This window comes from Macaca fascicularis, chromosome 19, assembly GCF_037993035.2.
Source record: "Macaca fascicularis isolate 582-1 chromosome 19, T2T-MFA8v1.1".
Classification (NCBI taxonomy): domain Eukaryota; kingdom Metazoa; phylum Chordata; class Mammalia; order Primates; family Cercopithecidae; genus Macaca; species Macaca fascicularis.
In genome coordinates, this window is record NC_088393.1 from 18,848,694 (window position 1) to 18,864,865 (window position 16,172).

General features: G+C 55.1%; 1 protein-coding gene across 6 annotated transcripts in view; it reads right to left on the reverse strand.

Annotated features, from left to right (window-relative positions):
- ELL (elongation factor for RNA polymerase II) overlaps window positions 1-16,172 on the reverse strand; it is an 87,541-nt gene that overhangs the window by 18,330 nt on the left and 53,039 nt on the right. For 4 of the 6 annotated variants that reach the window (XM_074026412.1, XM_045379238.3, XM_005588462.4 and 1 more), the window contains 3 exons: window positions 5,174-5,295; window positions 4,789-4,952; window positions 202-476 (listed from right to left, as the gene is read on the reverse strand). In XM_074026412.1, the coding sequence (XP_073882513.1) occupies window positions 202-476; window positions 4,789-4,952; window positions 5,174-5,295 (561 nt within the window). The remainder of the gene's footprint in view (window positions 1-201; window positions 477-4,788; window positions 4,953-5,173; window positions 5,296-16,172) is intronic. The other 2 variants (XM_074026413.1, XM_045379239.3) reach the window with 1 other exon arrangement.

Consider the following 16,172-nt stretch of genomic DNA (forward strand, 5'->3'; position numbering starts at 1 on the left):
AGGACCATGCCCAGAGATGCACCCATGGCCCCCTAAGCTTATTCTAATCCAGGAGGTCCCAGCTCTCAGGCAGGTTCTGAACCCAGAAAGGGCTCTTCCCTGCCAGCCCCAATCCCAGTCTCCATGCTCTGGCCCATTCCACCCGCATAAGACCATCTGCGGAGACCACTGGTAAAGACATGACATCAGGGCGGCACGCACCTGCTGGAGGAGGCCATCTAGCGCGTCCTTATCCGCCTGTGTCAGGCCGTCCTTCTGCAGCCGCAACAGCAGCTCGGCCTTGCGGTAGGGCCTTAGCGCAAGGAGGTGTAGCACTCGGTCACGGAAGGGCCTCTGGGATACCCCGCTGCCCCCGCTCATGCCACTGGCACCGCTCTTCCTGATGGCACTCGCCAAGTTGATGGGGGTTGCCCGCTTGCGGGAGGGCACTGCGTCTGTCGCACCTGGGGCCGGTTTCCGAAACTGAACCTTCTTGCCTGCAACAAGAATCCAAGTGTTAGGGAACAGAGAGGGCACTGCCGTGTCCTAAGCCAGTGCTGCTGAGCGGGTGCCCAAAGGTTTGAGACTATAGAGAGTGCTGGAGGCAGGCACCACACCAACCACAGCAAAGGCCAGCTTGCTCCTTGGAGACCCTGGGTGGCCAAGAGCGCCACCTGCTGCCCACGGCTGGCACCTGCAGGGCACACAGCCTTAGAAGTGGGAGGTGCAGGCAGCAGAACTGTTAAGAGCCTTAACTGACTTTATCACAGGCGACCTAAATCCTGGACAGCAAAATCACCTGATAACTCTGGTAGGCAGTGTGTTTGTGCGGGAAGATCGGGGAGAGGTGGGGAGGATTGTTTCTTGAGACAGGATCGCGCTCTGTCACTCAGGCTGGAGTGTAGTAGCACAATCATGGCTCACTGTAGCTCCAAACTCCTGGGCTCAAGCAATCCTCCCACCTCAGCCTCTGGAGTAGCTGGGACCACAGCTACTGGGACCTCCGCACCACCATGCCTGGCTAATTTTTTTTTATTATTTGTAGACGTGGGGTCTCACTATGCTGCCCAGGCTGGTCTCAAACTCATGGGCCCAAAGGACCCTCCCACCTCAGCTTCCCAAAGTGCTGGGATTATAGGCCAGAGCCACCCTGCCCAGCCTGAGGTGGGGACTGTTTATAAACCCTTCTGATGTTAAACTGGGGGTCCCTGAACTGCAAGAGGCAGTCACTCCCAAGTCTGCTCTTCAGAGTCCTATGCTGGCCCCACGCGGGCTGCCATTTTTGTTTTTCTAAAGCCAATAAAGATGTCAGAGCCACTTTCGGCAGCTGCTGTGAAGACCCTGGTGCAAGTGGCACCCCAGCCTTAGGCCTGGTCAAGCTCTCCTCTGGCAGGCGTGGCTGTGCCCACAGCCCTGGGGAGAGCAGGCTCCCCTCTATTCCTGATGCAGAGATGTGGGCAGGGTCTAGCATGCTGCTCCCTGCATTGTCCTGAACAATGATGCCCTGGCATCCTTGGGAACACGGTCAGCCGAGCAAGCTCAACAGTGCCTCAAATCCTTCCCCCAAAAGTGCTTCATAACAACATCACTCTGATCTTCTCTCTCAAAATCTGATCTGTCAAATTAACCCAGAAAGCCGTGCTTTCAGAATACCCAGGGCCAGCACTCACACCTCTGGGGTCTGTTCAGTGGAGTCCTGACAGCAGGGCTGCACTCACCCGTATAGGGCCAGGTTGGTCAACAGGGAGGAGGAGCAGCCTATGGGGGGCACTGTGAGACAGAGGGACACGCACATTCACAACATTTTTTTTTTTTTGAGACAGTCTCGCTCTGTTGCCCAGGCTGGAGTGCAGTGGTGCAATCTCAACTCACTGCAACCTCCGCCTTCCAGGTTCAGGAGATTCTGCTGCCTCAGCCTCCCAAGTAGCTGGGACTACAGGCGCATGCCACCATACCCAGCTAATTTTTGTATTTTTAGTAGAGACAGGGGTTCACCATATTGGCCAGGCTGGTCTCGAACTACTGACCTTGTGATCTCTCCGCCTCGGCCTCTCAAAGTGCTGGGATTACAGGTGTGAGCCACCGCGTCCAGCCACAGTCACATCTTAACAGACAGTGTCCCCTACCAGAACATAAACTGTTTCAAAAACCCTCACTGGGCCGGGCACGGTGGCTCACGCCTGTAATCCCAGGACTTTGGGAGGCCAAGGCGGTGGATCACGAGGTCAGGAGATCGAGACCGTCCTGGATAACACAGTAAAACCCCGTCTCTACTAAAAATACAAAAAAAAAAAAAAGTCAGGCGTGGTGGTGGGCACCTGTACTCCCAGCTACTCTGGAGGCTGAGGCAAGAGTATGGCATGAACCCGGGAGGCGGAGGTTGCAGTGAGCCGAGATTGCGCCACTACACTCCAGCCTGGGCAACAGAGTGAGACTCTGTCTCAAAAAAAAAAAAAAAAAGGAGGGGGGAGGGGCCGGGCGCAGTGGCTCACGCATGTAATCCCAGCACTTTGGGAGGCCGAGGTGGGTGGATCACGAGGTCAGGAGATCCAGACCATCCTGGCCAACATGGTGAAACCCCGTCTCTACTAAAACTACAAAAAATTAGCCTGGCGTGGTGGCGGGTGCCTGTAGTCCCAGCTACTCGGGAGGCTGAGGCAGGAGAATGGTGTGAACCTGGGAGGCAGAGCTTGCAGTGAGCCGAGATAGTGCCACTGTACTCCAGCCTGGGCGACAGAGGGAGACTCCGTCTCAAAAAAAAAAAAAAAAAAAAAGGCTGGGCGCGGGTGGTTCAGGCCTGTAATCCCAGCGCTCTGGGAGGCCGAGGTGGGCGGATCATGAGGTCAGGAGATCGAGACCATCCTGGCTAACACGGTGAAACCCTGTCTCTACTAAAAAATAATAAAAAATTAGCCGGGCATAGTGGCGGGCGCCTATAGTCCCAGTTTCTCAGGAGGCTGAGGCAGGAGAATGGCATGAACCTGGGAGGCGGAGCTTGCAGTGAGCCAAGATCACGCCACTGTACTCCAGCCTGGGTGACAAAGCGAGACTCCGTCTCAAAAAAAAAAAAAAAGCCCTCACTGTACCCAAAGTGGTGTGCTAAGATACATTTCTGATCAAGTGTTTGGCTGAAGGACCCACAGATTTATTTATTTATTTTTTATTTATTTTTTTATTTTTTTTTTTGAGACGGAGTCTCGCTGTGTCTCCCAGGCTGGAGTGCAGTGGCGTGATCTCGGCTCACTGCAAGCTCCGCCTCCCGGGTTCACGCCATTCTCCCGCCTCAGCCTCCCAAGTAGCTGAGACTACAGGCGCCCGCCACCACGCCCGGCTAGTTTTTTGTATTTTTAGTAGAGACGGGGTTTCACCATGTTAGCCAGGATAGTCTCGATCTCCTGACCTCGTGATCCACCCGCCTCGGCCTCCCAAAGTGCTGGGATTACAGGCTTGAGCCACCGCGCCCGGCCCCACAGATTTATTAATATGTGTATGAGGCCATGTGCACTGACTCATGCCTGTAATCCCAGCACCGTGGGAGGCCCAGGCGAAAAGATCATTTGAGTCCAAGAGTCAGAGACCAACCTGAGCAACATAGCGAGGCTCTGTCTCTACAAAAAATCTAAAAGTTAGCCATGTGTGCTGGCACACACCTGTGGTCCCAGCTACTCTGGAGGCTGAGGTAGGATCACTTGAGCCCAGGAGTTTGAGGCTGCAGTGAGCTATGATTGTGCCACAGCACTCCAGCCTGAGTGACAGAGAAAGGTCCCGTCTTTAAAAAAACAAAAAACAAAAAACAAAACACGTGTACAGCTGTCTCTTCAACTGTTCTGCCCACAGCAGCCCTGTGCTTGGGGCTTACAGCCCAGGGCCTCAACATCATGGACAGCCCAGGCTCCCTAGCCATACAACACGTCCACCTGGGCTGTGTTGACCAGGAGGAGCAACCCCTGCACCCACATCTGGGGTTTCATTCAGAGGGAACCCGTCTGCTCAGCAAAGGGAAATCACGTACTTTCTTCAGAAGGAGGAGAGAGAGGAATTGAAATGCCCCCCACTTTTTTTAAAGAGAAAACTCAAAAAGCCATCAAGGCTGTCGTCTGCTCTGAGCCCTCTTGAAGCCCGGCACCCTACTCCCGCCATAATGAGTTCCCATGACTCCTGGCGCTCTGCCTGGACTAAGAGGCGGGGTGCTGCAGCTCTGTAAACAAACAGCACTTTCCTTCCCACTGTCAAGGCCTGTTGGCTTCTCAACTGCTGAAACCGTTTCCAAGTCGATGCTGAGTGGCTACAGTTTTCCCGCAGTGCTGGGTCGCTGGCAACAGGGCCTGTGAGGCTCATTTCCTGCCTGTTGCCGACTGTGGTGGCCTTGGGGAGGAGCTGGCTGGTCAGGTGAGGGTGGGGGCAGCCTCCAGAGACAGACATGGGCCTTGCCCTAGGCTGCATGCCCATCTTCGGGGGGCCTGTTGGCCTCCCTGACAGGTGAAGGTCCCCAAGGCTGCAGCCTGAAAGCAGGGACCACCAACTCACAGCTCCTGGAGTTCTCAGGCCGCTTTGTCCACCTTGGGCTTCACAAGGCAGCAGCTGCTGCAGCCCAACCCCCAACCCCTCATGTGGCCCCCAGGCCCATGTGGCCAGACTTCTCTTCCCAACCCAGACTCTGGTCCAGGCACATCCTGCTCAGGGACTCCTCAGTTGGCTCATCATTTCTGTGCAGGGCACAGCCAGTGCCCAGCCTGGACGGGCCCCAAATGCCTCCCGACACTGGCAGTTGCCTGGCCACCCTGCAGCCCTGCCAAACTCGCTGCTCACCCAGGTAGCGGCCTCCAGCCTTGATGACAATGGCACTGCGGCTCCGCGTCTCCTCCTCTGCCTGGGCCATGCTCTGCCGTGCCTTCTGGTAGGAGTCGTCGGTGGCGCACACCGTGATCTTGTCCTGTATGCTACCCAGGCAGTCCAGGTGGATGTCCCCATGACTGCAAGACAAGGCCAGGAGCTGGGGTCAGCAGCTGGGACAATGGAGGGAGTATCTGTTCAGGACCCAAGCCCCCAGTCCACCACCTGGTCTGGAAAACAGGCTCTGTCAGCACCGTCTCAGGCAACACGGTTTCAATGGGGCACATCTTAACCCTGGTCCAGAGGTGGCAGGGTGACCTTGAGAGTCAGTGGGGTGCTCTGGGTTGGGGCGGCGCCTCACCTGGAGACATACTGCTGGATGCAGTCAAAGCTGCCCTGGGGGTTGTCACGGCCGATGTTGGAGAGGTAGAAGGAGAACGTCCGCGCCTCCGCGGGGCAGTCGGGCTGGGGGATGGAGATGTGCTGCATGGAGGGGGAGGGGGTGTCACTGGGAGGTCCTCAGCAGGACGGGCCCCCAGCCTGCATCTCCTGCACGAGTCCCCACAATGCAACCCTCACAACAGGAATGTGCTGGCCCCTTTCCCTAAAACACACCCCTGCTCTTCTGCCAGTGACGGGACGGGTGGCCCATCCTCAGCAACACACACTGCATAGAGAGGGGACTCAGGCACCTACACGGGTGGGCATGGGGCCAAGGGCCGTTTTCAGCAGCAACAGCACTGCTGTCTGAGGACAGTGCTCAGCACCTGCCCAGACGCAGGGCCCCCACCCCAATCGTGTGACCCCTGGAAAGTGGCTTGTCTGGACCACGACTCACTTTCCCCACCACCAAACGGACAGACCTTGGCCTGGGACATCCTATGAGGTAAAATGCGACAAGAGGGGCTTGGGCAGTCACCTGCAACTCTGGCGCCCCTCCTTGGCAATCCCCTGTCAGCATCCCCCCACAAAGGACATTGACTCCATGTGAGTCTCCATTTGCTGCAGCTGTGAATGAGGTAGGCTTGTGTCCTGTGGGCTCACAGATCAGAATTACTGGCCCCCGACAAGCCTGTCACGGGTCACAGCAGCCTGACTTTGGCTGTGCCCCTGCAGCCCTGCCTGGAAGGACAGACAGTCAGGGACAGGCAGGCAGATGGATGGACTGTGCTGGTCCCGGCCAGGGTCAGTGCAGGGCAGCATCATATCTGAGGCCACTGCATTCCAGGCTGACCCCAGACCCTCTGTCAACAGAGGTGGCCCTTCCTAAATTAATGCCTGGGCTTTGGCACGAGCTCCTCACAGTTAGACTGACACATGAGGGGCGTTCAAACAGTCAACAAGGAGGGACAACATGGAGGGAGCCCTCGGGTCTTGTCCCCTGGCTGCAGCACCCCCTTGGCACCCAAGCCCCATCTCCTCCTCTGTGACACCATGAGCGCAGGAGAGACTGCAGCTGAATCTCCTGCCCCCTCGCCCCTGCCGAGCTGCCTCATACGCCCATGGGAGGCTTTGCCTGCCTGTGCCTCACCTGTGAGACAGAGGACGGGGCTTCTGCCACCAGGAACGTGGAAGAGCACCACTCCCCCGCCCTGCTGTGTGGCCTTGGCCGGGACTTGTCCCCTGGGGCAGTGTTTGGACACACAAGGGAAGCCATGGCTGCACCCAGCCCAGTGCCAGGCCCTGCTCCCAAGGTAAGAACAGTTCCTGGGTTCGGCCACTCTGGGCAGGAAGTCTGGTCTGGGCTTGCAGGCAGTCCCTGCACCAGCCACTCCCTGTGCCCAGCCTGCAGACCCTTCTCCAGAGGCCCATCCTGCCCCTCCTCGAGGCTGAACACTGCCCCAGGAGAAAAGCTGTCCCATCTGCTGGGGTCTGCCCAGCATCCCCTCTCAGCCTCAAACGTGTCCCCCTAGGGCAGGCGCCCTTGTCCCTGTCATGCTGATACAGAAATGCAAGCTGAGGGGTCAGGGCCCAACCAGTGTACTGGTGGAGAGTGAGGCCAAAGCCCATCGTGGGCCCACCATGCCAGGCCACACCTGAACACAAACACCCATCTCTATCAGGGTCAGAGAAGGCAGAAACAGCCTGCACCCAGCATCAGAGAAATCACACACACACAGCCTCTGATGATCCACCCTATGGCAGGGAAACCTTCCCCCACCACACACACACACACACACACACACACAAACACAACCCCTCCACACACAATCTCCCTAAACACAACCCCCACAACCACACAATCCCCCACACACAACCACACAAACACAACCCCTCCACACACAATCTCCCTAAACACAACCCCCACAACCACACAATCCCCCCCACACCACACACACAAACACAACCCCTCCACACACAATCTCCCTACATACAACCCCCACAACCACACAATCCCCCACACACAACCACACACATACACAAACACAATCCCTCCACACACAATCTCCCTAAACACAACCCCCACAACCACACAATCCCCCACACACAACCACACAAACACAACCCCTCCACACACAATCTCCCTACATACAACCCCCACAACCACACAATCACCCACACACAAACACAACCCCTCCACAACAATCTCCCTAAACACAACTCCCACAACCACACAATCCCCCACACACAACCACACACAAACAACCCCTCCACACACAATCTCCCTACATACAACCCCCACAACCACACAATCCCCCACACACAACCACACACATACACAAACACAATCCCTCCACAATCTCCCTAAACACAACCCCCACAACCACACAATCCCCCACACACAACCACACACACACAAACACAATCCCTCCACACACAATCTCCCTACATACAACCCCCACAACCACACAATCCCCCACACACAACCACACACACAAACACAATCCCTCCACACACAATCTCCCTAAACACAAACCCCACAACCAATCCCCCACACACAACCACACACACAAACACAACCCCTCCACAATCTCCCTACATACAACCCCAACAACACAATCCCCCCCACACAACCACACACAAACACAACCCCTCCACAATCTCTTTACACACAACCCCAACCACACAATTCCCCCACACACCACACAAACACAACCCCTCCACACACAATCTCCCTACACACAACCCGCACAACCACACAATCCCCCCCACACACACAAACAACCCCTCCACAAGCTCCTTACACACAATCCCAACCACACAATTCCCCCACACACCGCACACACACAAACACAACCCCTCCACATACAATCTCCCTACATACAACCCCAACACAATCCCCCCCACACACAAACAACCCCTCCACAAGCTCCCTACACACAACCCCAACCACACAATTCCCCCACACACCACACACACACACAAACACAACTCCTCCACACACAGTCTCCCTACATACAACCCCCACAACCACATAATCCCCCCCACACACAACCCCTCCACAATCTCTCTACACACAACCACAACCACACAACTCCCCCACACACCACACACACACACACAATCCCTCCACACACAATCTCCTTATATACAACCCCCACAACCACACAATCCCCCTACACACAACCACACACAAACACAACCCCTGCACACACAATCTCCCTATATACAACCCCCACAACCACACAACCCCCCCCACACAACCACACACAAACACAAACACAACCCCTCCACAATCTCCCTACACACAAGCCGCACAACCACACAATCCCCCACACACAACCACACACACAACCCCTCCACAAGCTCCCTACACACAACCCCAACCACACAATTCCCCCACACACCACACACCACACACACACAAACACAACCCCTCCACACACAATCTCCCTATATACAACCCCCACAACCACATAATCCCCCCCCCACACAACCACACACAAACACAACCCCTCCACACACAATCTCCCTAAACACAACCCCCACAACCACACAATCACCCACACACAACCACACACACACAAACACAACCCCTCCACAATCTCCCTACACACAAGCCACACAACCACACAATCCCCCACACACAACCACACACACAACCCCTCCACAAGCTCTCTACACACAACCCCAACCACACAATTCCCCCACACACCACACACACACAAACACAACCCCTCCACACACAATCTCCCTATATACAACCCCCACAACCACATAATCCCCCACACACAACCACACACATACACAAACACAATCCCTCCACACACAATCTCCCTAAACACAACCCCCACAACCACACAATCCCCCACACACAACCACACAAACACAACCCCTCCACACACAATCTCCCTACATACAACCCCCACAACCACACAATCACCCACACACAAACACAACCCCTCCACAACAATCTCCCTAAACACAACTCCCACAACCACACAATCCCCCACACACAACCACACACACAAACAACCCCTCCACACACAATCTCCCTACATACAACCCCCACAACCACACAATCCCCCACACACAACCACACACATACACAAACACAATCCCTCCACAATCTCCCTAAACACAACCCCCACAACCACACAATCCCCCACACACAACCACACACACACAAACACAATCCCTCCACACACAATCTCCCTACATACAACCCCCACAACCACACAATCCCCCACACACAACCACACACACAAACACAATCCCTCCACACACAATCTCCCTAAACACAAACCCCACAACCAATCCCCCACACACAACCACACACACAAACACAACCCCTCCACAATCTCCCTACATACAACCCCAACAACACAATCCCCCCCACACAACCACACACAAACACAACCCCTCCACAATCTCTTTACACACAACCCCAACCACACAATTCCCCCACACACCACACAAACACAACCCCTCCACACACAATCTCCCTACACACAACCCGCACAACCACACAATCCCCCCCACACACACAAACAACCCCTCCACAAGCTCCTTACACACAATCCCAACCACACAATTCCCCCACACACCGCACACACACAAACACAACCCCTCCACATACAATCTCCCTACATACAACCCCAACACAATCCCCCCCACACACAAACAACCCCTCCACAAGCTCCCTACACACAACCCCAACCACACAATTCCCCCACACACCACACACACACACAAACACAACTCCTCCACACACAGTCTCCCTACATACAACCCCCACAACCACATAATCCCCCCCACACACAACCCCTCCACAATCTCTCTACACACAACCACAACCACACAACTCCCCCACACACCACACACACACACACAATCCCTCCACACACAATCTCCTTATATACAACCCCCACAACCACACAATCCCCCTACACACAACCACACACAAACACAACCCCTGCACACACAATCTCCCTATATACAACCCCCACAACCACACAACCCCCCCCACACAACCACACACAAACACAAACACAACCCCTCCACAATCTCCCTACACACAAGCCGCACAACCACACAATCCCCCACACACAACCACACACACAACCCCTCCACAAGCTCCCTACACACAACCCCAACCACACAATTCCCCCACACACCACACACCACACACACACAAACACAACCCCTCCACACACAATCTCCCTATATACAACCCCCACAACCACATAATCCCCCCCACACACAACCACACACAAACACAACCCCTCCACACACAATCTCCCTAAACACAACCCCCACAACCACACAATCACCCACACACAACCACACACACACAAACACAACCCCTCCACAATCTCCCTACACACAAGCCACACAACCACACAATCCCCCACACACAACCACACACACAACCCCTCCACAAGCTCTCTACACACAACCCCAACCACACAATTCCCCCACACACCACACACACACAAACACAACCCCTCCACACACAATCTCCCTATATACAACCCCCACAACCACATAATCCCCCACACACAACCACACACACACAAACACAACCCCTCCACACACAATCTCCCTAAACACAACCCCCACAACCACACAATCACCCACACACAACCACACACACACAAATACAACCCCTCCACAATCTCCCTACACACAAGCCGCACAACCACACAATCCCCCACACACAACCCCTCCACAAGCTCCCTACACACAACCCAACCACACAATTCCCCCACACACCACACACACACAAACACAATCCCTCCACACACAATCTCCCTACATACAACCCCCACAACCACATAATCCCCCACACACAACCACACACACACAAACACAACCCCTCCACATACAATCTCCCTACATACAACCCCAACACCACAATCCCCCACACACACAACCACACACAAACACAACCCCTTCACAATCTCTCTACACACAACTCCAACACCACAATCCCCCCCACACAACCACACACAACCACAACGCCTCCACAATCTCTCTACACACAACCCCAACCACACAATTCCCCCACACAACACACACACACAAATACAACCCCTCCACACACAATCTCCCTACATACAACCCCCACAACCACATAATCCCCCCCACACACAACCACACACACAAACACAACCCCTCCACACAACCCCAACCACACAATTCCCACACACCACACAACCACAAACACAATCCCTCCACACACAATCTCCCTACATACAACCCCCACAACCACACAATCCCCCACACACAACCACACACAAATACAACCAACCCCTCCACACACAATCTCCCTACACACAATCCCAACCACACAATTCCCCCACACACCACACAAACACAACCACTCCAGTCTCCCTACACACCCCCACTACACAATTCCCCCACACACAACCACACACACAATCCCCCCAACCACACAATCATACATACAATACCCCCCACACAGCGCCACACACACAACCTCCCCCACACACAACCCCTCTGCACACAAACACAATCCCCCAAGCACAACCCCCCCACATACACCCCTCTACACACAAACCCCTCACACAACCACACAAACACAACGCACACACAACCACACACAACCCCCAGCCACATAAACACAACCTGCACACAACCACAACCCACACAACCACGAACCCCCTACACTAAACACAACCCCCCCGCCACACACACAAACACAACCACACACACCCTGAAGCCTCTGCCAGAGCCATGTGGGTGACCCTGGCCATCTAGACCTGTCCTGCTCCGATGCCACTGAGGGGTTTTTTCACCCAACACACACAGGTGCCACCCTGCCCTGCCTGCACTTCCCTTCCCAGATATGACTTTTATTCTCATTCATACAAGTAACTGGAAACACGCTGCTGGGATGAGGGAAGCTCAGGTTTCCGAGAGGCTCTGTGGTGGCCAGGTGCACAGGTGACGCAGTGACCCAGAATGAGCCAGCCAGGGAAGTCGGGGACTACACGTCCAGGAAAACCAAAAGGAGTGGCTGTGGGAACCTAAGCCCGGCCTGGGTGGCTCTCCCGCCCTCCTCTGTCGTCTCTTTAACCCCCACTGCCCCTGTGGTCCTGGCCTGAAGCCCAAGTCGCCAGTGGCTCCTGCCCCACAGTGACTGAGGGCTGGGCAGCCTCACGTGCAGTCCTTTCCCAAGAAAACCCCAGCTCCACCCAGGCTGGCAGGATTCATCCTGTCACCCTGGCTTCAGAGGAGATGCCATTCAGCAGAGCTGGCAATGAGACCAGGCCATAGCCAACTGGAGAGGTGAGGAGTCTGACACAGCAAAGCCCACCCCCTTTGCCACCACAGGAGGGTCTGGGCACCGACTGTGGCCGGGGGCAGCTGCACACCCAGTCAGCACTGACAGTGCCCCTCCTGGGCCTGCCCAGAGACCTTGCTTCTCCGTGGGCAGGGGCTTCACAGTGGCCCTTCACCCTGCTTGGCTCTTTTCCACACAGGCGTAGACGTCTGCCGCCCAAACTCCATCCTAGAAGCCGGGGTCAGGTGCAGAACCCAGGGCCAGGTGTGCAGCTGTGGCAGGGTGTAGGGGATGCATGAAGGGGGGTGACACAGGCCTCAAAGCTGATGCTTGGGAGAGTGTTGTGCCGCTGGTGACAAGGGGAAGACATATAGAGGGCACGGTGGTTGACGTCCTTCAGGATGTGGGGGTGAGGAGATGGGGAGAGTGTTCTCACAGCCCTGCCTCCCGTGGCACACGCAGCACCATGGAGCCCTCCAATTAACGGGCTGTTTTGCTGCGGGTTAATGGTCACCAGCCCGGAACAGTGGGGAAGCCAGCGGGATGGGAGCAGCCCAGGAATGCGGGCACTTTCTCTGCACTAGCCAAGAGCTTGCCCGGGTTCTGGGACAAGGTTTGAAACGCAGCCCCTGCTTGGCCTTCTGAACGGGGTCTTGGTTGCTCCTTGGGGGCTGCTCATGGGCCCAGTGACCCGTGTACCAGTGGGCTGCCACGGGGCCCTCAGATGGCCCACGCACAGCAGGTCTGGGTACGTATGAAATCAGCCCTGGTTCCAGGTTATGGGGGTTGGGGAGGAGTTGCCATAAACCTAAGCATTTGTCCATGCTCACAGACACAGAGTCCAGGCCACACACAGGCTCACCCCGGGTGCTTCCGTAGGTCCCTAAGGCCTGCTGCCTTTCCCGCTGACCTGACCATGGCCACCAGAGGGCGCTGCTTCCACCACCGCTCAAGTCCCTGCTAGAGTCCATTCATCTCTTCCCTTTGAAATCCATCCCAAACTGGGGCCTGCTGCACCCCGCTACCCGACCCCCTAAAATCTGCACAGCCTCTTTTACAGTACAGGTGGGGAGGTGGAGGGTTCTGAAGAAATATATTAAGTTGGGATAGGGGGTGCAGAGCAAAAATGGTTGAAAAAAACGAGGAAAAATGCTCGCTATTCTGGGCAGTTAAAAATAAAAAGATAAGGATGGGGGGCGCAGGGGTTCATGCCCGGAATCCCAACATTTTGGAAGGCCAAGGTAGGCAGACCACTTGGGCCCAGAAGTTCAAGACCAGCCTGGGCAACACAGTGAGACCCTGTCTCTACAAAAAATAAAAAAATTTAACCAGGCGTGGTGGCTCACGCCTGTAAACCCAGCTACTCAGGAGGCTTGAGCCCGGGAGGTCATGGCTGCAGTAAGCCGTGATTGTACCACAGCACTCCAGCCTGAGTGACAGAGGATCTCTAAAACAAAAACAGAAATAAGAACATGAGGTAGGTGGCCCCACGTGCTATCCATACAACACACACAGGAGCCCAAATAACGGACTGACCAGGTTCTCTCTGGCCTGGGAGGTTTTCAGGCCAGAAATGTTTTCTACATTTTTTTTTTATTTCCCACAGAACTCTCAGAATAAAATATGTTGTTATTTGTAAAGAGAGTCATGACCCAGTGGCTGAATACAACCTCTAGGAGGGAGGCAGCCCCTTTGGCCTAGTGGGAGCCTCACCTCCTCAGACCCAAGCCAAGGGCACTTTCTAAGTACCTGCTTCCACTCCAGGAGTCAGGCACACCATGGCCAGCCGGAGAAGAGCCATGTGCTGTGCCCAACTAGGATCCCTGACTGCTCAGCCTCAGCACATGGATGGCTCCCAATTTAGGTATTTTTAGATTGTTTCTAAATTGTCTGTGTCACAAACAACACAGCAACATGCACTCCGTGTGGCTAAATCTTTGCACGCATTACACTGATTACTCCTAAGGAATCGATTCCTAGCTGCCAAGACACTGCTGTGTCGCTGCTTGGCAGAGACAAACCCTGCCAAACCTCCTTCTAGAAACTGCCATACAGGTCCTGCCTCAGCGCACAGAAGTCTTGACACCTGGAACATCCCTGGACACCAATTGCTCCTTTCCTTTTTCTTTTTTTTTTAGATGGAGTCTCACTCTGTTGCCCAGGCTGGTGTGCAGTGGCACGATCTAAGCTCACAGCAACCTCTGCCTCCTCCCGGGTTCAAGCGATTCTCTTGCCTCAGGCTCCCAAGTAGCTGGGATTACAGGTGCGCGCCACCACGCCTGGCTAAATTTTTTGTATTTTTAGTAGAGATGGGAGTTCACCATGTTGGCCAGGTTGGTCTTGAACTCCTAACCTCAGGTGATTCACCCGCCTCGGCCTCCCAAAGTGCTAGGATTACAGGCTAGAGCCACCGTGCCCGGCCCTAATTTTTGTATTTTTAGTGGAGACAGGGTTTCACCATGTTATCCAGGCCGGTCTTGAACTCCTGTGACCTCAGATGATCTGCCCACCTCGGCCTCCCAAAGTACTGGGATCACAGTTGTGAGCCACCATGCCCAGCTCCCCTAGCCTTTTTTTTTTTGTTTTTTTTTTTTTTAATCACCTGGGACTTTGCTGGAGTTCACGGCTGGGGTCAACAAAGTGCAGGTTTCTTTTCCCCTCTGGAGTCTACTGGCCTGTCTAGGGTTAAATCCTAGGAGGAATCCCCAGACAGCTGAGATCCATGTCAGCCCCACTCGGGGTCTGGGAAAGGGCAGAGGCTCTAGACACAAGTGTGGACAAAGGAAATGCCATCGAGCCAAGCACGCTACCCGGGGGCAGGACACACCACAGCAGGCTCGGCTTTCCCGGTGAATCAGCAAATGCCATAAAGCGACTCTGACGAATCTCCCTGCGCAGGGGAAAGGAGAGGTGCACCTGGCCATCATGAGGGCACCTGTTGCACAGGCCGGGAGGTGGCTGGGCGAGATCAGACCTCCACCCCAGAAGCACGCAGGCCGAGCCCCTATGCTGGCCATGGTGCACCCACGTAAGAGGAGAGGCACATGAAAGGCTGAGCTTGTTCTGTGCTGCAGGAAGGACACTGGTTCTCCTGACCTCAAGTTCAACCTGCAGATGCCCTCGAGGTGGACAAGGAAGGTGATGAACAGAGGGAGAAGCATGGCCAAGGTCCCTAAGTCACAAAGTCTCCAGCTCGAGTCCAGTGGGCCCATGGGGAATGGGTCCCTGAATCCTACACAGGACCCTGAACATCAAATCAGCACGTATACCTGATGACAACCTAAGAGTAGTCCCTCCAGCCCCAAGACCCAGACAGTGAACCGCAGGAGCTTGGGTGATGCTGGCTGACTGGATCCACGAAGGAACACACCTCCAGGGGGTGCTCCGACAACAATGAGCCCAGTGCAGGCTCTGGTGGCAGGCTGCTGGCAGCATGGCCCAGGACCAAGAGACCCGAAGCTAACAGCTCACTAAAGTGAAGCTGCTGGCCACACGCGGTGGCTTCCACCTATAATCCCAGCACTTTGGGAGGCCAAGGTGGATGGGTCACCTGAGGTCAGGAGTTCGAGACCAACCTGACCAACGTGGCAAAACCCTGTCTCTAGAAGGAGGTTATCCCTGTAGCCACCCCAGGTCTCTCTCAGTGACATGAGCCCCCACTACACATGTG